At 35.8% G+C, this 22916-nt stretch overlaps 3 protein-coding genes across 3 annotated transcripts; 1 reads left to right on the plus strand and 2 right to left on the minus strand.

The window, feature by feature from the left end:
- Positions 1 to 1138: 1138 nt before the first annotated feature.
- LOC104087936 (UPF0481 protein At3g47200-like) lies at positions 1139 to 2596 on the minus strand. Its single transcript, XM_009592532.4, has one exon. It carries the CDS (start codon positions 2594 to 2596, stop codon positions 1139 to 1141), a length of 1458 nt encoding a protein of 485 aa, XP_009590827.1.
- Positions 2597 to 5522: 2926 nt separating this feature from the next.
- LOC104087935 (glycosyltransferase-like At2g41451) lies at positions 5523 to 12554 on the minus strand. Its single transcript, XM_009592531.4, has 11 exons — positions 12019 to 12554; positions 10279 to 10428; positions 10086 to 10138; positions 9096 to 9204; positions 8884 to 9018; positions 8683 to 8727; positions 8237 to 8424; positions 7814 to 7955; positions 7460 to 7506; positions 6332 to 6419; positions 5523 to 6201 (listed from the first exon to the last, which is right to left on the minus strand). The coding sequence occupies exons 1-11, from the start codon at positions 12334 to 12336 to the stop codon at positions 5905 to 5907; spliced, it is 1572 nt and encodes a 523-aa protein (XP_009590826.1). The 5' UTR covers positions 12337 to 12554; the 3' UTR covers positions 5523 to 5904.
- An 878-nt stretch (positions 12555 to 13432) lies between these two features.
- On the plus strand, positions 13433 to 14372 carry LOC104087937 (uncharacterized). The gene is made up of 3 exons (XM_009592533.1): positions 13433 to 13495; positions 13735 to 13836; positions 13956 to 14372. The coding sequence occupies exons 1-3, from the start codon at positions 13433 to 13435 to the stop codon at positions 14370 to 14372; spliced, it is 582 nt and encodes a 193-aa protein (XP_009590828.1).
- Positions 14373 to 22916: the final 8544 nt, after the last annotated feature.

Genomic DNA, 22916 nt, shown 5'->3' on the forward strand with positions numbered 1-22916 from the left:
ACACTCGGTTACACTTAAATTCAATTAGTATGTGGCTTTGCAAATATGCTCTTAATGATTGTAACTGAATGATTAATATCCAAACTTAAAAACTAAATGCACTTAATATTTGAAATCTAAATAATTAAAATCTAGATCTTTATTGAATACAAACAAATGAGGCCTAATCCCGATAGATTATGTTGTCCCCACAAAAAGGTGTTGCTGACTTCAATTAAGAGCTTGTTTGGAAGGACACCTTGCAACTTGGATTTGGTATAATTACTAGGGTAGTAAGTACATAGTTTAGTGATTGCACAGTTTAATAATTACAAAGATATGTTTGTATGCCGTAATGTAATTATAGTGTAACTATAAGTGTAATGTTTGATTGCAAAAGTGTAATTACAAATTTGATTTCTTAAGAATTTAAAAATAAAAATTAATTATCAATAACTAAATAAATTTCCTTTTCAGATGAGCTAGTTAAACGTTTCCTTAATTTTTGACAAATATGTGTCTATGTGACATATATTAAAGTTTATTTATCACTAGGTATTTAAAGACATATCGTTTCTTGAAAATATAGTATTTAATAATTATAGATTTGATACCCAATTCTCGTCTCCCCTTTTATCATATTTACTTTAGTAGACTTCCATTTATTTCTAAAAGGCCATACTATTCTTTTGGAGCATTATTATATAATTTATAGCATTGTTAGAATATTCTTTTCTTTTATTAATTACTTTCCTAGGCATGTTGGACCACAATCACTAATCTATAGTACATTTAAGCAAGCTAAATACACCAATGAACTAGTTATGTCATATTGAGGTTACAACCCCGCTCCTTCTCTTTGTAAGAAAACAATCCCTTTTTAGTTGCCTTCTACGTGTTTAATTTGATTCCTTAGTGAAGTAATTTTAGTTATAAATGTAGTCGTAATTGCAAATCCTATGCTTGTTTTGAAGATTACATTAGGAATTCACAATTTAGCACACTCTTTGACACTCTAGCACACACCACACTCCTCGTGGATCGACCCTAACCTTTGTTGGATTTTGTTATTGCTAATGCTTCATATTGAGTTTTAGGATTGGACATCACCAAGTACCAGTACATTTCTCAACTCAATGCAGAAAATAATTACATTTGCTCATGATCTGGGATTGGGATTTATTGTAAAATAGGTTTGAGTAAAAGTCAAGCAAAGCAAGAAAGTAGCTGCAAGTAATGCTAGAGCAGTCCATGGACTCCTAAAGTAAGTGTGTATCAGCTCAGCTATCCATGTTTTTGCCCTGTTATGGTAGTGCTCCTGAATTTTTTCTTTCACATTGTAGAAAATGTGCGCGTTGTTCACTCCATAAGTATTGATCTCTTTGTACATTCTTGCGACTTCCTCATCGCTACCAAGCATGTTGAATAGTATCTGTTTTTCGCGTAGTTCTTTTACATCCCTGGGGCTCTCGATTAATGACTTCATGAAGTATACGTACGATGTCACAGCACGATCAGTAACAGTATTTGGGCACATCTCATAGGCTATCATGTTCAAGAAGAATGCCTTTGTGTAGATAGAAACATACCAAGTTGGAAGTTCAAGCTGGCCATAGAAGTATCTTGATTTGAATTTTATGTCCTTCAATGAATGAGTACAGCTAGGTCTGAAGTAAATTCCCTTAGCTTTGAGATCAGTCACCGAACGAAAGGAGTGAATGTAACTTTTCATATTAGCACGCTCATTGCTAATACTTTTCTTCCTTTTGAGCCATTGAGGTGTGCAAGTACGATGCAAATTCCTGACTTCACTGTATTGTGAGACAAGTCTTGTTCTAAATGCTTCAAGAAGATGCAGAGGCTCTTCTGCATGTTTGTAACTCATTTCGTCTTTTTGATCATATTCACCAAAGAGGGTGAAATTCAAGAACATCTCGAGCAATTCTTCTCCTTCATCCTTGTCATATCGTAAGCTGATCAAGAGTTTCAAGATCCAAAAAGGAATTTGATTCTCAAGCAAAAACATGTCTCGAACTGTTGTTGATAATGCCAACATTCCAAGATGGTGCCTGGTGGTTCTGAGTTTGTTATACCTATCTGATGTGCTAAGCTCGATGTGGTTGATAATAAAGCAGGCATCAAGAAGCATCATTAAGGCAAATTCATGATCATTGTACTTGTCTGCGAAGCCATCAACATAACAATTTCTTGCATTGTCGACAACTTCTAGTATCTTGTTATAGAAATAAGCTACGTCCTTGCTACTGCCTGAGACAAACATTTCAAGGGCTATATGCTTGAAATCCTCTGCTAGCTGCAGCTCTGGTTTACCATGGTGATAAGGTCCCAATGAAACTACCTTCGGATCATACTCGTGCCTGTTGTATTCGTCCATCTTCAGCAGGGGTAAAACTTTCTGTATTCGTCTTCTCCACGAGTATGTATATTCTCTTGGCATAGAGTCTGCTTGCAGAATTGGATCTGCTATGACAATATTCACTATTTCATTCCCATCTGTGGTACAGGAAGCTGCTTCACCATCACTGAATGCTTGATCATCTATTTTTTGATCAATTTCTGCAAATAGCTCCTCTTGTTGTCCTGTATGCCCTTCCATTTTCTGGGACTTCTTGCTTTTTGAGGTAAGAAAAGACTTTCCTTTTTCTTTTGTGGGGTTTTGGTAGTGAAGGAAGATTTGTTATGGAACTTTATATATGTATGGACTTTGGAGTAAGTAAGGTTTTGTAGAGCAAATAAATCAAGGAACTTGAAAAAGTCTAGGGACTCAAGAATGTCAAACCCATAAGTTGCCTACCATGAAGTTGTTTTCTTTTTTTATTCACAAGACCAGAATCTGGAGAAGATTTAAGGAATTCTCTAAGTCAGCACTTCATCCATCTGGTTTTGTTTATTTGCCCACTTTTCAACTTTCATGGTCAAATGTATAATTTCCTCTATTGCAGTTCTTACCTAAATCAGTTAAGAATCTTGGTTGCCTATGAAACATTCTATGCCAACAGCCACATATAGAATACTGTTAGTTTCAGCTGAACATGTGAAGTTTTGGTCTGCCATGAGAATATTTTTCAGGGTTGACTTATCATAAAATTTGTAATGAGAAAATAATTCAACTATGCCAATATTTCACAGAAAGTAAAAACAGAGGAAAGTGCTAAATTTAGTCCCAGAAAACGCAATAGGAGGCTGCAATAAACAGTAGTTTAAACAACTTCAATTTATGACTTTGGCGCAATAAATTGAAAGTTATACCAAGTTAAAGCTTCCCATCTGATGTCATGAGATTCAAAAGCATGAAATTTGCCAACTTAGATGATTTCCTCTTATCAAATTCCATTTATAATACCAGTGACTACTTCATACCACCATCAAAAGATGTGGTGCAGTGGATGAGACTGTTTTTCCCTTAATCAGAGGTCTCGTGTTCGAGTCCTGGGTATGAAAAATTTCTTGGTAGGGAGCGCTTCCCCACGACTGGGGCCCTACGCGGCGCGAATCCAGATATAGTCGGACTCCAATGCGGGTAGCGAATACCGGGTGGAAAAAAAAAAAAAAAAGACTACCTTATACCAAAATCCTTCTAATTGATGTGGCAATATAAGCATGGAGTTGCAGTCCTTGTTTAATCACTTCTTCACCTAAGTCTATTACAACCTGATATTACCTTCCTTCAACTTTTCCAGGAAAATGTTGCTTTTTAGAAATTGAGAAGTCAAGATTGTAGTAAAGGAAGTCTCTTCTTTAGCAATCTCCGATGAACAAATTGATCTCAGTTATCAGTTATAAATAAAAAGAAGACAAGAAGACAGTAAGTTCCACTTTTATAGTCAAACTTTTAAGCTCAGAGACCAATAATTCAACTATGCCAATATTTCACAGAAAGTAAAAACAGAGGGAAGTACTAAATTTAGTCCCAGAAAACGCAAGTAGGCTGCAATAAACAGCAGTTTAAACAAATGCAATTTATGACTTTGGCGCCATAAATTGAAAGTTATACCAAGTTAAAGCTTCCCATCTGATGTCATGGGATTTAAAAGCATGAAATTTGCCAACTTAGATGATTTCCTCTTATCAAATTCCATTTATAATACCAGTGACTACTTCATACCACCGTCAAAGGATGTGGTGCAGTGGATGAGACCGTTCTTCCCTTAATCAGAGGTCTCGTGTTCGAGCCCTGGATATGAAAAATTTCTTGGTAGGGAGCGCTTCCACCCCGACTGGAGCCCTACGCGGCGCGAATCCAGATATAGTCGGACTACAATGCGGGTAGCGGACACCGGGTGGAAAACCAAAAAAAAAAAGACTACCTTACACCAAAATCCTTCTAATTGATGTGGCAATATAAGCATGGAGTTGCAGTCCTTTTCTATAATTTATATATCGATGACTTTGTTATCAATTCTCTGTTTCTAAATCCATTTTTAAAAGACTTAAAGGAGATGAACCCTTTTTTTTGTTTCCTTTTATTTTATGAAGTTAATGGATTAATGGACATGTTCCATTTATAATTAAAAAGATGGACATAGTTCACATGAAGCAAACTTGAGTCCTCAATAGGTTTAGCTGATTTAATAATTAAATAGAGGGGAGGTGATGTAGGACATTACGCTAATTCGTTTACAGGTCTGATCTTAATATATTCATACACCAAATCAGAAAGCTCCACACAACCTTTCCATTTGACAATATAGTTTTGAGGAAGTCCAGTTATGTTACAAAACTGTGTTACAGGCATAGCACTATATTTGCCTTGCACAAGAAATAAGTGGTCCTGCAAATTTGAATTACATTCTTTTGTCCATATATAGTAAAGACAGATCAGAAGTCAATTTTAGTAGCATCAACATCTCAATAATTTATTGTTATAGTACAATTGTTATATTATTATTTTGGCATCATGAGAAGAATAAATCTTGAAACAGAGGCATTCTGATAAGCGATGAATTTTGAACCAGTCATTATCTAGTTTCTTCAGCAGATAGTTTACTATTCAGCTAAAATTAGTCTAAACAATTTTCATAGTAGCTTTCAAGAAATCAAGTGACAAATCTATTCAACTTGATTAAATCCATGTGACCAGAAGGTCACGGGTTCGAGCCATAGAAACAACCTCTTCCAGAAATACAGGGTAAAATTGCGTACATTAGACCCTTGTGATCATGCCATTCCTCGGATCCCGCGCATAACGGGAGCTTAGTACACCGGGCTGCCTTTTACTATCATCTAACCAATATAAAATTAAATATGTCTTTGCAACCCCTAATTTTGATCAGTACAAAAAGGCACTATAACGGCCAGAAAGCAAATCAAATGTCACAGCCCCACAAGGAGTTTATTGATCTTTTTCTGGACCAGACCTATTGGTCTTCAACTGGATTTAACAACAAAATAATAACAATCTAAGAACCATATTCAGTTTTAGGAGTTCGAATCGAATATATTGAATCCCAACTGAATAAAGAAAAATTGCATGGTTGCAGACAGATGCACACAAGAATAAATGTAAGAAAATCTTTTAAAGATTGAGGCATGGAAGGTATTTAATTTGTTCTTATACATCTAACATGATAAATCTACCCCATTAATTAAGATTGTCATCGTCCAAATCCTTCTGTCATGTATTCACATTAAAAATTGAAAAATTTCTAACACTCGCTCGTGTTGAAAAATATGGGGGTTAAAAAGAAAGAGAAGCAAGAATTGGCCAAAATCTTTAAGAATACTTCAGTCTATGATTCCAAGTGACTCTAAGATGTGTATCTGAGTTCTTGGCTAGATACTCAGACAATTCTATGGAAACCAATTTCCTAAGAGTATATATCACTATGCAAGACACAACTCATGTACCTCACCATCACGGTATGAAAGAATTCCTCGCAGCAATCTTCCCAAGGGTGTTTTTCCTCAAGAAGAGTTATGTACAGAAGGTATTTTGTGAAGGTGAATTCCGTCCATGCCAGGAGGCGATTGGGGTGAAATTGCCTGACGATCAGTTTCACTAAATTCCAAGAATTTCCTTGCAGTTGCTTGAGGTTCCAATATACGACCCATCTTTCTCGGAAAAGTATCAGTAATATGAGGATATCTGGAGTCATTTCTGTTTCCAGTAGAAGATAAAGACTCTTCTTTTATGATATTTCTATGTGCTGAAGCAACAACAGAAGCGAAAACGCCAGATTCCTTCAATCCCTGTATAATGACCTATAGGCAGAAGAAGTTTAAACAGGTTGATTCAAGAGTTGAGCTTCTTGTAACTATGTTTGTCTGAGGGTTGACGGCCCCCAAAGTTAATTGAAATGAACTTGGACAATCAAGTATTATTTGATCTTACCATAGGAGTATATATGCGTGTCAATATGCCCTTCTTGATGAGTTTCCTAATTAGTGCTTTGTCGGTCCAAACAACATGTTCCCGGTACCTGATCCAAGAAAAGAATCTGTGAACATTTCCAAGTTACAAACCAAGAATAAATCAGCACCATGTGAACTAAAGATTAACTAGAAATTAGATTTTACAATATAACATGGGAATAATTACAGCAAATAAGTATTTAGTAGTTCGTTCCATCTAGGATTAAAGTGTAGTTGATAGATTGATTGTTTAAAGTAACAAGTTGTTCTGTTCCAATCAAAATTTTGCAGTAACTTTTGTCAAGCTAAGTATAGAACAAGTTCTCATAGAAGCAGCAGGTCGCACCAAATAGTAATATTTGCACAGTTTGGTTTATGGTTACATGGGATAGCTCTGTAACCCTTGAATACATTCACTGAATAGTATTTTAGTATGAATTGCAATGTGATAGTTTTAAAAATAAGAGAGGTGCAGTGCCAAGTAATATTAGCATGTCTCATATCTTCGTCAAATCATCTGGTTTTTCTAAAATCATTTCTATCAGTAATAAAGGAGAGAACCGAATCCAAAATGCTGCACAACAGTTTAAGACAACACAATCTCGAAAGAGCTCCCTTTAGCTATTTCAAAGGTGAATTTATTCTGGAAGTGCTTTAGCAAATAAACCTCACTCATCCATCCGGTATCCTGGTATTAATCAACCTAAGAGGGAAAAGGAAATGAAACGAAAGGACTATGTTCTAGAAGTTCCAATTCATGTTCAACAATTTTATGTTGTTGTAGCTTCATATATGTATAATTTAATTTGCATAGTGGCATATACTCTAATGCCGGAAATCAAATAAAAGAAAGCACTATCAATTACTCCCTTCTTTGACAAATATCAAACTATTTATGTCAAGTTCATTTTCTTTCAAAGCTGTACATTTTTAAAAAAGAAAAAAAAAAGGAAGTATTCTTCCCGTCTTTTCCTGATACAAATAAAATGTACTGTTCAGAATCACCATAGTAAGTTTACTTAAATGAGCAGCCATTAACTGTGACAGAATACCGAAAGGAATTGATTCATGATGAAGTCAGAGGAAGGGAAGTTAAAAGAAGTATTACCACTGAAACATTTCCTCCTCTGTCACAGTTGAAGCTATTATAAAAGCCTGCAATGCAAAGATGAAAATTAATCGGCAAAGAAATTTCACAGTCCATCTTTTGAACTAAGAAATTGTGTACATGTGTATGCACACAACCTTGAAAAAGATCCCTTTGCTTTTTTCATATGTTTTATTTTCCAGCTTTTTCAATTTATTAGTTTTTTCAGATAACTAGATACTATTCACTCTTAGTTCAATCGGCGTGCCTGCATATAAGTGTTTTTTGAGCATTCATTATATGTTTATTTGCATTAACATTATGATTGTAATCCAGATTGACATGATTAAGCACAACAGCTTGCCGATTACTCACAGCTCTGTCGAATTCTAGCATGAAGCATCTTTTCACATCTTCTTTTGTAGGTTTACATCCACAACGATCTCGTCGTGAAGTTAAATCTGAAAACTTGGGGTATGTGTAATGCAGAACAGCAGCCTCATCCAGTTTTATCTCTCTACAATCAATAAGAAAATACATTTTCATTACACAAGTGGAAAAAATTAAGGGGATTGTTCTACTGCACTAACGTAAAAGTTAAGACGTAAACGACATAGCTAAAGAAAAATAGATCATCTAAGGAACATACCAAAGAAGTGAAAAACCATCACAAACATCATTTGTGTGCGCAAGAATTTGATAATACAGTGCTTAGAGGAGACTGGGGATAGATGAAAAATGAAATAGGGATATAAGGAAATAAAAAGTTAGAAATTACATGCCGAACAAGCACCATACTTTGGGCTTTTCATGTAGTTGTGCCATCTGTGAGCACCATTAGGACGAAGATGATCTTGAACTCGTGCAGCTGATTTTCCATTTCCATAAGTCAAAAAGTAGTTAGGATTACCGCGGGTTGCTTCCTTGTAGTTTCCAAAGTAAGTTTCTTTCGGGAGATGGTCGTAATTCTTCTTGAACATTGAGACCTACCACAAGGTATAAATGTATTACTGGTAAACAGTCCAAATGAGAAAAGCATAAAAGTTGAAAACTTGTTCCATAATTAATTTCTTCATTTCCAAGTACTTGCTTCCGAAGTATTGGCCAACAAGTTATACATATTTATCTTTGAAAGAAATTAAAAGCTACTCATGTATAGCGACTGAGGATGTTGCAGAAACACGGTTGCATTCAACACTAGAACTTGAAAGAGTAGAAAAATGATATAGTGAAAGAAATCTTACTTCACTAAAAGGTTCCTTTACATCATCTCTTTCAACACTGCACTCCTGAAATATTTGCCATCATCAGAGAAGATACCAACAAGAAGAAGGGACCTGCAGAAAACGAAAAGGAAGCAAATCCATGCTTTTTCGCTTTCCGTGCATGCAACTACATGCTTACACACAGTTAAAAAACAGCAAAAAGCAAGTACAATCACTTACATAATTAGGAAAGACCACCATATCAACATCTTCAGGTAAATCTGCCAGAAGACGTCGTAAAGAATACTCACTAGTTCCAGCTGGATGTAATAGCTCATCAGTATCAAGATGAATAATCCAATCCACGCCAGCTTCCTGTAGATTTACAAGGTAATGAAAGTGGATCAGAAGGCAACCATAAATGGAAACAGATGAAGTTATAGAAGTCATACCCTTGCCATGACGATGGCCATTTCCATGTTAAGAGTCTGCTTAACAAATAACTCGTAGTTGCATGGTTGGTAGAAGAATCCAGCAAGCCAAGTTTCATTCCAGATCCGACTAGGATACGGGGCATAATAGATCAGCAAATCAAGGTGAGATGAAATATAGAAAACAGAGCATGTCTTCTAGGTCTTACAGAAAGTGCACTACCTAAATTTAGTTTGATTTAAGTTACTATCTTGATTAATCACTTCTTCACCTAAGTCTATTACAACCTGATATTACCTTCCTTCAACTTTTCCAGGAAAATGTTGCTTTTTAGAAATTGAGAAGTCAAGATTGTAGTAAAAGAAGTCTCTTCTTTAGCAATCTCTGATGAACAAATTGATCTCAGTTATCAGTTATAAATAAAAAGAAGACAAGAAGACAGTAAGTTCCACTTTTATAGTCAAACTTTTAAGCTCAGAGATCAATATTTCAAAACATCAGTCATATAACGCTCACGACAGATCCAAGCTTCTCAAGAGGATGAATGACATAAAATATACGTCAGTACTATGTTTCTTGTGTTGAAAGGAGTAAGGGTTGGAGGAAGAGCGGTGAACGAGTTATTTCTCTTGTTTAGTAAGGGGATGAAAGAAGAGGCAAATAGAAGTCTCACACCTCTTCATTATCAGACTTAAAGAAATAAGTAATACCTCATTTACTAACCTTCCAGTATACCAAACAAAGGAAGTAAGTGCTCCGTCGAAATAAATCAATGAATTTCACTCTCATTTACCCTTCCCTTTCCCTTCTAGAAACCAAGAACATTATGTGTTTGAAGCAACATAAAGCAATTGAATTGTACGAGGCTGAATACAGAAAACAAAACCCCCAGAAGGCAAAACAAACATTTTCCAAAACAATAGGAATATAATATCTACTCTACTGAACGGAGACCTTATTTTTCAATAGTTTAGCACAGAATATGTATAGGACATGCAAAGATCAGTTACCTTTTGGCTTGTACATCTTCTAGTTCTCTTGTTCTATATATAACTTTTACTCCCTGCAGAGTATATACATTTCATATATTAATCAAGAGATGAAATCTGTCAAGTCCAAATACACAAAACAGTAAAAGTGCTGAAACTGAAAGTTCAAGGCAAAAAAAGATAATGGAAATTATAAGGAGATATTAACACTTACTTGGATGGATTCTAGCACCTTTGATACATTGGGGGATGCAGCTTTTCCCTCCACAAACAGGAAAAAGTTTGTTACCCCGATAACCTTATGATAAAATAACCAGGGTAGTATCTGCTCTAAGCCAGCGGACGTACTTGTAGTGATTGATATCTAACATATATATCGAGCAAAGGTAACATGTTGCTTAGGGTACTGATAAAGTGGAGATTGGAGAAAGAACAGTAAAGCTTCAGTTAAATATCCAAGACGCTGACATTTATATTTGAGCTTCAGTTAAATTGAGACAACAACAACAAACCCAGTATGATCCCAACAGGTGGGGTCTGGGGAGGGTAGTCTGTACGCAGACCTTACCCCTACCTAATGCATGTAGAGAGGTTGTTTCCAATAGACTCTCGGCTCAGGAAGGGTAAGAAGAAGAAGAGAAAGCAAGGAAGGAAGAAGAAGGAAGGAAGAGAAAAGAAAAAGGGAGAGATAAAGGATAAGTAGTACCAAATAATAGCAACAAGGAATACAATACCTGAGGCGAACAAAATCACATAACGTAATAAAAATCTAAGAATATGAAGGGACATGCATGCTACTAAGACTATCGGTGAACAACTAAAAACTACCAACTAACCTTCTACCTTAATCCTCGACCTCCACACTATCCTATCGAGGGTCATGTCCTGAGTGAGCATGCATTTATTTTTATCTTGAGACTAAATTGAGACTAATGGTAAAAAATGGTGAAGTTATATTTAACTGTCACATTTCTATCTTCTTTGGAGAAATATGTTTCAAGTTTCAGGAACTACCTATCATGCCTAAGCAGAAGCATGAACATCAAACTTGAAATTTGAGAGAAACATTGAAATCGTCAAAAGTAAATGGGGTCAAGGACCTTGTACAATGAAAATATTATATCATTCTGATCCTGATCCATGACATTTAAGATAAAATAGAAATACACTCGTTATATTGCTTAAAAATATCAACATTGAGCAAGGTTCAATCAATTCCATTACTTCAAGAATGTGACTACCTTTGTTCTTAAACATCACCAGCAACTCAGTTAGCAATTTCAGTTCGAATATGAATATGAGAGCTAAAGGTGGCAACAATTAATGACACACATAGATAAAATAATGCTAAAAACAAAATGAATAGAACCTAATTCTATATCAGAAAAGGCCAAGAACTAATAACATGGTTTATCAAACAGGTGGACCCCATCATCAAACGAACTCTTTGCACAATCCATGCCACAATAGCAAAAAGACACTTGGCAAATAAAGATAGAAACGTGTTCATCTTGCTTCGATTGATTAAAGGTTTAGTACTACTACTTTTTTGGTAACTAAAAAGTTTAGTACTTCAACATGAAGTTGTTATATCAATAATAAAGGAAAAAGATATAAAGGAACCACGAAAAGCAAATAAACAAGCAAACATGAATCCAGAATCATAATCAAGAATACAACCACACTATTCCAAGATTTATTAAATTAGTTTTAAACTTTTATTCTCCAAACTAGTCACCCATAATTAACAAAATGAATCATGTTGACAAATAACTGAATTTCTACACCATATTTGAGATTCCTCACATACATGCATTTTAGGCACATAACATACATTGACAAAAAAAAATAAAAAATAAGAGCATAACCCAAAACAAGATCAAAAACCCCACCAAGAACTAAAGGAGCAAACTTCAAGAAAACACATAAAAATATACAAACAATAAAAACTAACCTTAGGCTTAAGATCCGACCCGGAAGATGACTCGAGGTTAAACTTCCAATCTTTGAAGTATGGAAACGACGGCATACGACTCTGGCCAAGAATATTTTCACAACCGGACAAGGAAGAATCCGATAAACGTACGGGTTTTGACCCACCCATGCCGTGAAACTCAGTGGGATCATCATCAGGTGCCCATCGGGTACTCGGGTCGGGTAACCCGCCACGCCATTGGAGAACAAAAGCAAAAGCAGCGAGTGATACAGAGAGAACTGTCAGTAAAAACAGCAAACGAGAAACAAAAGCAGAAGTATGATAAAGACCCGCCATTGAGAATTCAAAGAAAATGGAGAATTGTAATATTTATATATGATATGATAAAGAAAAAATAAACCGTTTGATTGTATACGTTTTGTGTGTGTATATATAGAGATGTTTTCATGCAGAGAACTGGGACTCTGAGAGAGAGAGAGAGAGTTGAAACTGAAGAGTTTTGAGTCGTGCAGCATATGGGAACTTTGTATTAGGAGTCGTTTTTGCCGTTTATAGTGTTGTCATTAGCTTTGATAACTCCGAATGTAATTTCATGGGCTATTGAGCTAATCGATAAGGATTACTATAATATTTAGATTATGGTAGGTTTCATAAGGTGGAAAAGTTAATTTATTATAGTAACCGAGAATATTCGTAATTCAGTTAGTTGTCACCTAGGGGTGATCATAAAAATTCAAAAAATCGAACCAAAGTAAAAATCAAATATACTGATTAAAAAAATGATATTGTTTTGGCTTGGATTGTTTTGTTTTGGTTTTAAATTTTAAAAATCAATCAAATTTGGTGTGGTTTTGGTTTTAATTAAAAAATAACTGAAAAATCGAATCAAACCGACTATAAAAGTAGCTATTTAAAATTTGTTATTACACCTATATATGTATATTTTTATACAAAGTTTCTAAAATTTTATGGCACATGTTAATCGTTTGCACTTTTAGTCTAGTTTTTTGCTACTACAATAATCTAGTTCTTTGCTTTTACATTCTAGTTTGATTGATAGTTTTCTTTTGCAAAAGTACAAGAATCTATTTCTTGTTAAAATTATCTATTTTTAATTGAGTCCTTAAATAATTCATCACTATTTGATTCAATTATCATCAATATATCTTTGTAAATGATTTAGATTTATCAAATAGTAATTGGTTTGATAGTGTTAACTTGAAATATAGTCGCCGGAATATGTGTTTGGGATAGTATGTCTCATATGTAAGAAAAACCGATAAATAATCCAAAAACCCGAAAAAAGACAAAAAGTGATCCGAACCGAATCAATAAAAATCCGACTTAATTGGTTTGGTTTGGTTCCAATATTTAAAAAACCAACTTACTTGATTTGGTTTCTTTTTATGGAAAATCAGATTCAAACCAAACTATGGACACCCCTAGTCAACTTGTTGGTGAGATGGATTTTGTACTTGCCATAATATTAGGGACGGTTTGGATGAAACCACTAAGTCTCATATATTTGTATTAAAAAATTATTATTAACTATATATAAATATTTCATTATAAACCCGTAACTAAAACGAGGTTGGGTTCGGTAGCAAGTTTAATAGCCTATTAACGTTTGGACAAACTTATAAAATCAACTTATTTTAAAAAGTATTTTTCTCAAAAATATTTTTCAAGGACGTTTTTTTTGTCAATCTTCTGAATTTAATAACTTTTGTATAGGTTGTTAAAAAGGGTCGATATCAAATACCAAGTGAGATGCATTTGCACGTACATGGTAATGATGAAACATCTTTTGTTGGTAAGAAATTCCGAATCGTACATGTAAGAAAACTTTTTAAATAATTTTATTGACTTTACTTTCATATATTTTTTCGTTTTGTAAATTGAATTCTCAATATTCTTTAGTCTTTCTATTTCACTAATTATTAACTCGTCTACAGGAAATATATCAGAAGATATTACAACAACAAACACGAACTCAATCTGTAATTGATCAGTGTAAAGCATATTATCAAGCCGCGGAAGGAAAAAAGAAAAGAAGAGTATATGGTCTTAGATCTCAAGCAAAATGCTACTACGGGCCAAATCTTCGTGACTCTTTTGGATCTGATGCTACATCGTCAGCAGCACCTCCAAATGCTCAATCAACACTGACATGGAATCTGGATGAGTTAGTGATGCGATTGATTCCTGCACTGACCGATCATATAGTTCCTGTAATGGTTAAGCGGGTACGCGAATTAGTTTTCTTACCCTCGCATCAACCAAATACCGATCTTACCAACCACACATTAGATGTGTCACCTAAAGTTCCTACCTTTTCTACTGTTGCTAACATTAATGAGGTTCATGCATAGGGTTTTGATGATGACCGTAACTCTCTAGCCTCGCATAGTTAGCCTATTTTGGTTGAACTTTATAGTTAAAACATAAATTGGTATCAGAGCAGGTTATCCTTGAAGAGGCTAACACCTTAGGAGGAGATCAAGATGATTGCACCACCTGAAAACTGGGAAGGGCAATCCACTACTAGGCCACCACTTTTCAATGGCCAGTATTACTCTTTGTGGAAAAATAGGATGAGAGATCACATCATAGTGGAAGACTATGAGCTGTGGGACATTGTCACAGATGGTCCACTGGCTACCATGAAGATAAATTCTGAAGGAGAAGAGGTACCAAAGACAAGAGCTGACTGCACTGGTGACGACTTGAGAAAATAGGAGAAGAATGCTAAATCCAAGAAATGACTTGTTTGTGGACTCGATCCAGATGAGTACAGTAGAATCTAAAGTTGTACCACTGCTAAGAAAATCTGGGACACTTTGCAAGTGTCCCATAAAGGAACACATCAAGTGAAGAGGTCCAGAGGAACACTACTATATTCTTAATATGAGAATTTCACCATGAAGGAAGGGGAAACCATCCTTATACAAAGTTCACCACACTGACAAATGAACTTAAGTCTCTTGGGAGGATTATTTCTGAAGAATATAGAATTGAAAAGATTCTAACAAGGGTTCTGCCAGTTACTTGGGAGAGCAAAATCACTGCCATTCAGGAATCAAAGAACATCGCCACTCTTAGGTTGGATGAGCTAATTGGAAATCTCACTGCTTATGAACTTAGAAGGCAAATCATGAAGATGGATGTACCCAAGAAGGAAAGGAGCCTAGCACTCAGAATCACTGAAGGTTCTGATCTAGAAGATGATGAAATGGCTATGATCACAAAGGACTTCAAGAAGTACCTAATGAGAGGAAAGGGTTCTTCAAGAAGTGGAGGCTACAGCAAACTAAGGGTTCCTGAAAAAATAGACCAATGAGGGCTGCTACAAGTGTGGGAAGACTGATCACCACATCAAACACTGTCCTCAATGGGAAATTGAATGGAAGAAAGAAAGAGCTTAACGAAGAAACAGAAAGAAGGAACAGGTTCATCCCAAGAAGAACAAAGGATCAATAAAGGATATGGTTGCTACTTGGGGAGAAAGCTCAGATGAGGACTCAGATGATGAAGATGGAAATGAACAAGAACTTATGGCAATTGGAGAATCCGATGAGGAATCTGATGTAAGTATAATCCATCTAAAAGACAAGATTAAGTTTTTGTCTAAAGAAAGGATATATGGGTTACATCTAGATTTCATTGATGAATCTGAGGATATAAACAATGAAAAGAAACAGGTGTCTAAGGAATGTGTGATTTTAAAAGCAAAGTGTAAGAACCTGGAACTTAGAGTTAGTGAGACTATAAGTGAAAATACTGCACTAAAGAACCAGGTTCATGCATTTGAATCAAATATCCTAGAACTTAGATCTGAAAACCTAAAACTAAAATTAGGAACAAGTAAGAAGACAGCTGATTGCACACAACTCACTCTAGAAGAAAATATAGGTAAACTAAAAGATGAGTTGTATAAGAAGGATGAGCAGGTAAGAACTTTGACAGAGGATCTAGGCAAGGTCAAGCATGAACTAGACAGAACTTGTAAATGGAACAGGTCCTCCGATGCACTGTCATGGCTACAGGAACATCATAGTAGCAATAGAAGAGAAATTGGCTTTGGGAATCTATCACCTAAATGGGATCCCAAAAGCAAGCATCTCACACTTCCTGAGAACATAATTTGCATACACTATGGTAAGACTGGTCACTATAAAAGTGAATACACTGTAAAAGAAAAGGCTAGTCAAAAGAATAAAAAGTTTATTCAAGGAAAAAATAGGCTGCCAAGTTGGGCTAAAAAGAATTTGATTCATCCTTTTGCTTATAGAAAGGGACCCAAACTAGTTTGGGTTTCTAAGACTAACCCCTGATTTCTTTTTGCAGGTTCAAGTGAAGGGGAGCAGCCAAATATGGTACATGGATAGTGGCTGTTCAAAGCACATGACTGGATGCAAGAACCAGCTCCTTTCACTTGATGACCTCAAAGGAGGTAATGTCTCCTTTGAAAATGGGAAGAAAGGTGAGATCATTGGGGTTGGTAAGGTAGGTAAGAATGACTCTCACTCGATTGAGAATGCCTATTTGATAGATGACCTAAAATACAGTCTAATTAATGTATCACAACTGTGTGATAGAGGTAACTTGGTAGCATTCACCTCTACTAAATACTTTGTGATTAATCTTACCACTGACAAGATTGTTTTGCAGGGAAAATGAGTGAACAATATATATATTGTAGATCTGTCGACACTGTCAGAAAATGAACTCACTTGCTTAAGTGTATTGGATAATGATCCTCTCCTTTGGCACAAGAGACTTGGACATACAAGTCTGAGTCAACTCAACAAATTAGTCTCCAAGGACTTGGTGATAGGACTGCCTAACATCAAGTTCAAGGAAGACAAAGTTTGTGAGGCTTGTGCAAGGGGGAAGCAGGTAAGATCCTCCATTAAATGCAAGAAAGTGGTAAGTACCACCAAAACGATGGAACTGGTCCATATGGATCTCTGTGGTCCAATGAGAACATTAAGTAGAGGTGATAAAAGATACGTGATGGTGCTTGTTGATGATTACTCTAGGTTTACTTGGACATTATTTTTAACATCTAAAGATGAAGCATTTGACATGTTCACTTCTTTTATTAGAAAAACTCAGAAACAACTAGGTAATCAACTTGCATCAATTAGGTCTAATCATGGCACTGAATTTGAAAATGCTAAATTTATTGAATTTTGTGATGAGCATGGCATAGATCATAATTTTTCTGCTCCTAGGACTCTTCAACAAAATGGAGTATTTGAAAGAAAGAATAGGACACTTGAAGATATGGCTAGGACTATACTTCTTTCTAGTAAACTGCCTCATAGCTTCTGGGCAGAAGCTGCAAAAATAGCATGCTACATCATAAATAGATGCATGACTAGACCTCTTGTTGAGAAGACTCCCTATGAGTTACTTAAAGGGAGAAAACCAAATACATTCCATCTTAGGACATTTGGATGCAAGTGCTTTATGCACAATAATGGTAAAGACTCCCTAGGCAAGTTTGATCCTAGAAGTGATGAGGGAGTATTCTTGGGATATTCTTCACATAGAAAAGCTTATAAAGTCTATAACAAAAGAACTATGTGTGTTGAAGAAAGTGTTCATGTGGTTTTTGATGAAAATAAAATTCTTTCTAAGAGATAGGAACATGATGATGAAGCAATTCGGCTGGTAAGAAACTTAAATGAAACCACAGCCCAGACTGAAGCTGCACTTGAAGAAGGAACAGGTGATGGAACAGGTTCTTCCACCTAGAGCAACATGACAGGGGGAACAAAACTAAGAGGAAATGATCCCCAAACCTCAATAGAACCTGTCCATGAACTTGTTCCACAGCAACAAAACACTGAAGGAACATCAAGGGGAAACCAGTTGGTGGTGAAACCTTACAAGTATCAAAGTTTTCATTCCATTGAGAACATAATTACTTATCCAACCTATGGAATCAAAACCATATCTTCATTAAAGAATCTTTGGGCTTTTGATGCTTTTTTATCTCTTATTGAACCTAAAAATGTTACTGAGGCTTTGCAGGATGCAGACTGGGTAAATGCAATGTAAGATGAACTCAACTAATTTGAAAGGAGTCATATTTGGCATCTGGTACCAAGACCCTTGGACATATCAGTAATTGGCACAAAATGGTTCTTCAGAAATAAACTTGATGAAGATGGAACAGTTACAAGAAACAAGGCAAGATTGGTGGTTCAAGGATATAGCCAAGATGAGGGCATAGACTATGATGAAACCTTTGCTCCAGTTGCAAGGTTGGAAGCAATAAGACTCCTTATAGCCATTGCTGCTTACATGAAATTCACCCTCCACCAGATGGATGTCAAGAGTGTCTTCCTCAATGGCTATCTAAAGGAAGAAGTGTTTGTCAAGCAACCTTTGGGGTTTGAAAGCAAGGAGAGTCATGATCAAGTGTACAAACTTGACAAAGTACTTTATGGGCTCAAGCAGGCGCCAAGAGCATGGTATGAAAGATTATCAAAGTTTTTGCTTGATCATGACTACAAAAGAGGTAAAATTGACAATACTTTGTTCTTGAAAGAAAAAGGTAAAGATCTCTTGGTAGTTCAGATATATGTTGATGATATAATCTTTGGAGCAACTACTGATAAGTTAAGTAAAGAATTTGCTAAACTAATGGGGGGTGAATTTGAAATGAGCATGATGGGAGAGCTTAATTTCATTTTAGGCTTACTAATTAAACAAAATTCAAATGGAACTATGATCTATCAGCAGAAGTATGTAAAAGAGTTACTTAAAAGGTTTAAAATGGAAGACTCCAAAGAAATTGACACTCCTATTGCAACAGCTACAAAGTTGGATATAGATGAACCTGGTTCATCTGTGATCAGAAGTTGTGTAGGGGAATGATTGGCTCATTGTTGTATCTCACTGCTAGAAGACCTGACATTATTTTCAGTGTAGCCCTTTGTGCAAGATTTCAGGCAAACCTGAAGGAGTCTCACTTGACTGTTGTCAAGAGAATTTTGAGATATCTAAAAGGCACCACTGATCTTTGTCTTTGGTATCCAAAAGTTAGTAATTTCAAAATTGTGGGATATGCCGATGCTAATTATGCAGGTTTTCTTGTGGATAAAAAGAGCACCTCAGGTATGGCACACTTTCTTGGCTCATGTCAAAAAGCAAAATTCAGTGGCCTTATCTACTGCTTAAGCTGAGTATGTTGTTGTTGCCTCATGTTGTGCTCAATTGTTATGGATCAAACAACAATTAATGGATTTTAGAATTAATATTGGTTGTATCCCCATTTCTTGTGATAACACTAGTGCAATTAGTATGACCAAGAACCTGGTTCATCACAAGAGAACTAAGCACATAGATGTTAGGCATCACTCTTTGAGGGATAACTATGAAAAGGGGTTAATCACTGTGGAATTTTGTGCTACTGACAAGCAAATAGCTGACATCTTCACAAAAGCCCTAAGTAGAGATCACTTTGAAAGGAACGGGTTAGAATTAGGGATGATTAAGATTACCTAAAAGGATCAGTTCACAATTCACAACGAAAAAAAATGAAAAACAAATTGAAAGAAAATTATTGTTTTGGTTAGAAAATCTGAAAATGTGTATATAATTAGATTAAGTTTTACTAAGACTCATACTTTCAATAGTATACTCTTGTGCCATGTGTTAAAATGACTCATTACATTAATCTATAATGATATTTTCTCTATTTTGGAAAATTTAAACTTACACAAGAGAATTATCAGTGAAGAACCTGGTTCATCAAGATAACACTGTATGTTTTCTACACTCTGCATAATTTGAAATAATAATATTTGGATCATGAGCAGAGTCCTACTTAATTCCAAACTCCTTTTGGACTTATCTATTACAAGTGAACCAGTTCTGTTCAAAAGAGTCTCAACCGAATTGAAGTACCTAGATTCTAGGGATACACTCCAAAGTCTTTTCAAAACTGAAATTCAGTTTGATTAGACTTTCACACCCACTATCATCCCTTCCACCACCCCAATCTCTAATAAAAGAGTAAAGATGCTTGCTCGCAAGGTTGTTGCGGGGGGAGAACAAATCAAGAAAATAAATGGAAAAATTAAAAGCGGGTAAGAAAGAAGAACCCCAAAAATCTAATGAATCATTCAAATCTGCTACTGAGGGGGAAGAAACTATTTCTTATGATATTGAACATGTACAAATTTGGAGAATAGGTTTGTACTAGTAGGGTCTAAAGCAGGTGTTGAAACTACAGAGTCTGGAGGAATTGGTGATAAAAAAAATTAAAAATAAAAAGAGAGCAAGGGTGTTCGAAGTGCTATGAGGGGAAAGGGTAAAAGAGTGGTTGATTCTTCACCCACTCCTGTGAGTTTAACCAAAGAGACAGTTGCAATGGTTTTTTGGGGAGAAACATCTGCTGGAGTAGATGAGAGTGTAAAGAAAATAGGGGAAAGTGGGTCTGGCAAAGCCGCTGAAGGGCTGGTCCAACTTGGGAAAATATAGATGAACCCATTTCATCTTAACAGAAAACCCTCGCAGACCTACTGAAGAGAGTGACTGAAAGTTATAATCCAAAGAAGAAAAGAAGGTTGGTACAAGCAAGGATCATTTTGGGGCAAATATGTTGCCTGCTTGTGACTATGAAGTCCATGTCACTCCTAAAGAACCTGGTTCATCTAAAAAGGTACCAGTGAATAGCAAGGTGCGAGCCTTGGTGCAAGAAAGTGGGGCTAAGGATGCTGAGATTGAGAGGCTGAAGAAAAGGTTGGCTGAGGTGGAGATAGAGAGAGCTGCTCTCAGAACTGAGCTGGCAAGAGAAAAGGAGAAGAATGATGGCATTCTTCAGGATATGCTGAAACTCCTCCAAGCCAAAAATCAAGCACATAGTTCTTCCCAGCCTTAAGCTCCCAGCCTAGTGTAGATCAACTAGTGACCCAGTTTGGGATTTTTGTTTTTGCTCATGTTTCCAGTGTTTTTATTTCCTCTTATGCTTTGTGGTAGAATCTTATCAATCGTCAATGAAATTCATTATTTTTGCTCTAACTGTTTGTTTATATTTCTTTGATGGTTAAAATTCTTAGCTTGATCTATGATGAGTAAGTTTTAAAATCTGGGTATCGTATATTTTTATGCAACTTTTCGATGATGCCAAAAGGGGAAAAATGTTTGTGCTTTGTACTTTGAACAGTGATGTTTATAACCTAATAAACCGGTCCTTGATGATAAGTGATAAAAAGGAAAAATATTTCTAATATTGTGTTGATGTTGAGCTAAGTTAAAACAGGGCCTAAGCTTATGAAAAGCACAGAGTTTGTCATCATCAAAAAGGGGAAATTTGTTGGCCTAAATGAAAGTTAGTTTTGAAGATTGATAAAGGAAGCTCAGGGATGAACCAGGTCCATCACTGGTAGGCATAGACACGGGCAGATTCAAAGCACGTAAGATGCACATGCATGAGATAAATGAAATCTGGCATAATAATAGATATCTCCTAATCGAAAAGATTGCATAATTGATAAGGAGAAGGACTCCTTACTCAACGAGAACATTATCCAAGATAAGGAAGGAGTTAGGAGTTGAGATTAACTAGAACTCTTCCACCAAGAAAGAGTAGCATTAGAACTCTAGTTATTTTCTACTCTACTAACTCTATAAATCGCAGGATGTTCTCACTCTACAGGAGACGCATAAAAGCAGAAGTTAAACATGAATTGAGAGCAAAATAGCAAGGCATTTTGCAAGAAATTCGTGTGTGATTCAAGTGTACAAACCTAAAGCTACATGAACCAAATAGAAGAACCAGCTTCAAGTGTTTGTCTTTTATTCTACTTCAATTGTAGTAAGTGTTTTCATATTGTACCTTTCAGCTTTATCTAGAGGCAATTGTAATAGGTACTCAAAATATTCAAGTTAGAGTTAACTTGAAGTTGTCGCAGCAGTTAGAGGCTGGTTTCCACAACGGGATTAGAGTTAATCCTAGGTTTACAAACGTGTTTTGTAAATACAGTTTTTGGCTCAGTGATTTAGTGACATTTTTGGAAAAATCCTACTGGGAAGTAGGTCGTGGTGTTTTCATCTTTTGAGTCGGGTGTTTTACACGTAAAAACTCTTGTGTTCTTTAATTTATGCATTTATTATTCCGCAACAGTAGTATAAGAAACACATAGAAGAACTGGGTCCTTCTATAATCTGTGCACGCGAAATATTGGACACCACATAAATCATCCCCCCCCCCCCACCTTTTGTGTGGTATTGAAGTTAAAATATCAAATTTCAATAGTCTCTGTAGGTAAAATGAGGGACGGGTCACCTATCAATTTTTTCAACATAGATACATGAAAAACAGGATGTACGAAAGACAACTCTTAAGGTAATTCAAGTCTATAGGCTACTTGCCCAAATTGTTTTGATATTGTATAAGGCTCAATGTACCTTGGACTTAATTTTCCTTTCTTCCCAAATTGCATTACACCTTTCATGGGAGAAACTTTCAAGAACACCTAATCATTTCTTTTGAATTCCAAATCTCTTCGTCCACATCCGAATAGGACTTTTGGTGACTTTGAATGGTCTTTAATCGATCTTTGATTACTTTAACTTTTTCCATAGCTTGGTGAACAAGGTTGGGACCTATCAATTCTGTTTCACCAACTTCGAACCACCCAACATGAGATCTATACCTCCTCCCACTAAAATCTTCAAAAGGAGCCATTTGAATGCTCGCGTGATAGTTATTATTGTACGTAAAATTAATAAGTGGCAAGTGATCATCCTGAATACCTTTGAAGTCATAAACACATGCTTGCAACATATCCCCGGGCGTCTGAATTGTCCGCTCAGCCTGCCCGCCAGTCTAAGGATGGAAAGTTGTGTTAAGGTTGACTTGAGCATACAAACTCTTTTGAAACTTTTGCCAGAAG

This window comes from Nicotiana tomentosiformis, chromosome 12 (genome assembly GCF_000390325.3).
Source record: "Nicotiana tomentosiformis chromosome 12, ASM39032v3, whole genome shotgun sequence".
NCBI lineage: Eukaryota > Viridiplantae > Streptophyta > Magnoliopsida > Solanales > Solanaceae > Nicotiana > Nicotiana tomentosiformis.

Coding starts and splice junctions, on each gene's coding strand:
- LOC104087935 (XM_009592531.4), bottom strand. CDS start 12,336: ATGGCGGGTCTTTATCATACTTCTGCTTTTGTTTCTCGTTTGCTGTTT. Junction 10,429..12,018: donor GGTCGGATCTTAAGCCTAAG/GTTAGTTTTTAT, acceptor TATATATGTTAG/ATATCAATCACTACAAGTAC. Junction 7,956..8,236: donor AACTACATGAAAAGCCCAAA/GTATGGTGCTTG, acceptor TATTGATTGTAG/AGAGATAAAACTGGATGAGG.
- LOC104087936 (XM_009592532.4), bottom strand. CDS start 2,596: ATGGAAGGGCATACAGGACAACAAGAGGAGCTATTTGCAGAAATTGAT.
- LOC104087937 (XM_009592533.1), top strand. CDS start 13,433: ATGGACACCCCTAGTCAACTTGTTGGTGAGATGGATTTTGTACTTGCC. Junction 13,496..13,734: donor TTGCCATAATATTAGGGACG/GTTTGGATGAAA, acceptor ACTTTTGTATAG/GTTGTTAAAAAGGGTCGATA. Junction 13,837..13,955: donor AGAAATTCCGAATCGTACAT/GTAAGAAAACTT, acceptor ACTCGTCTACAG/GAAATATATCAGAAGATATT.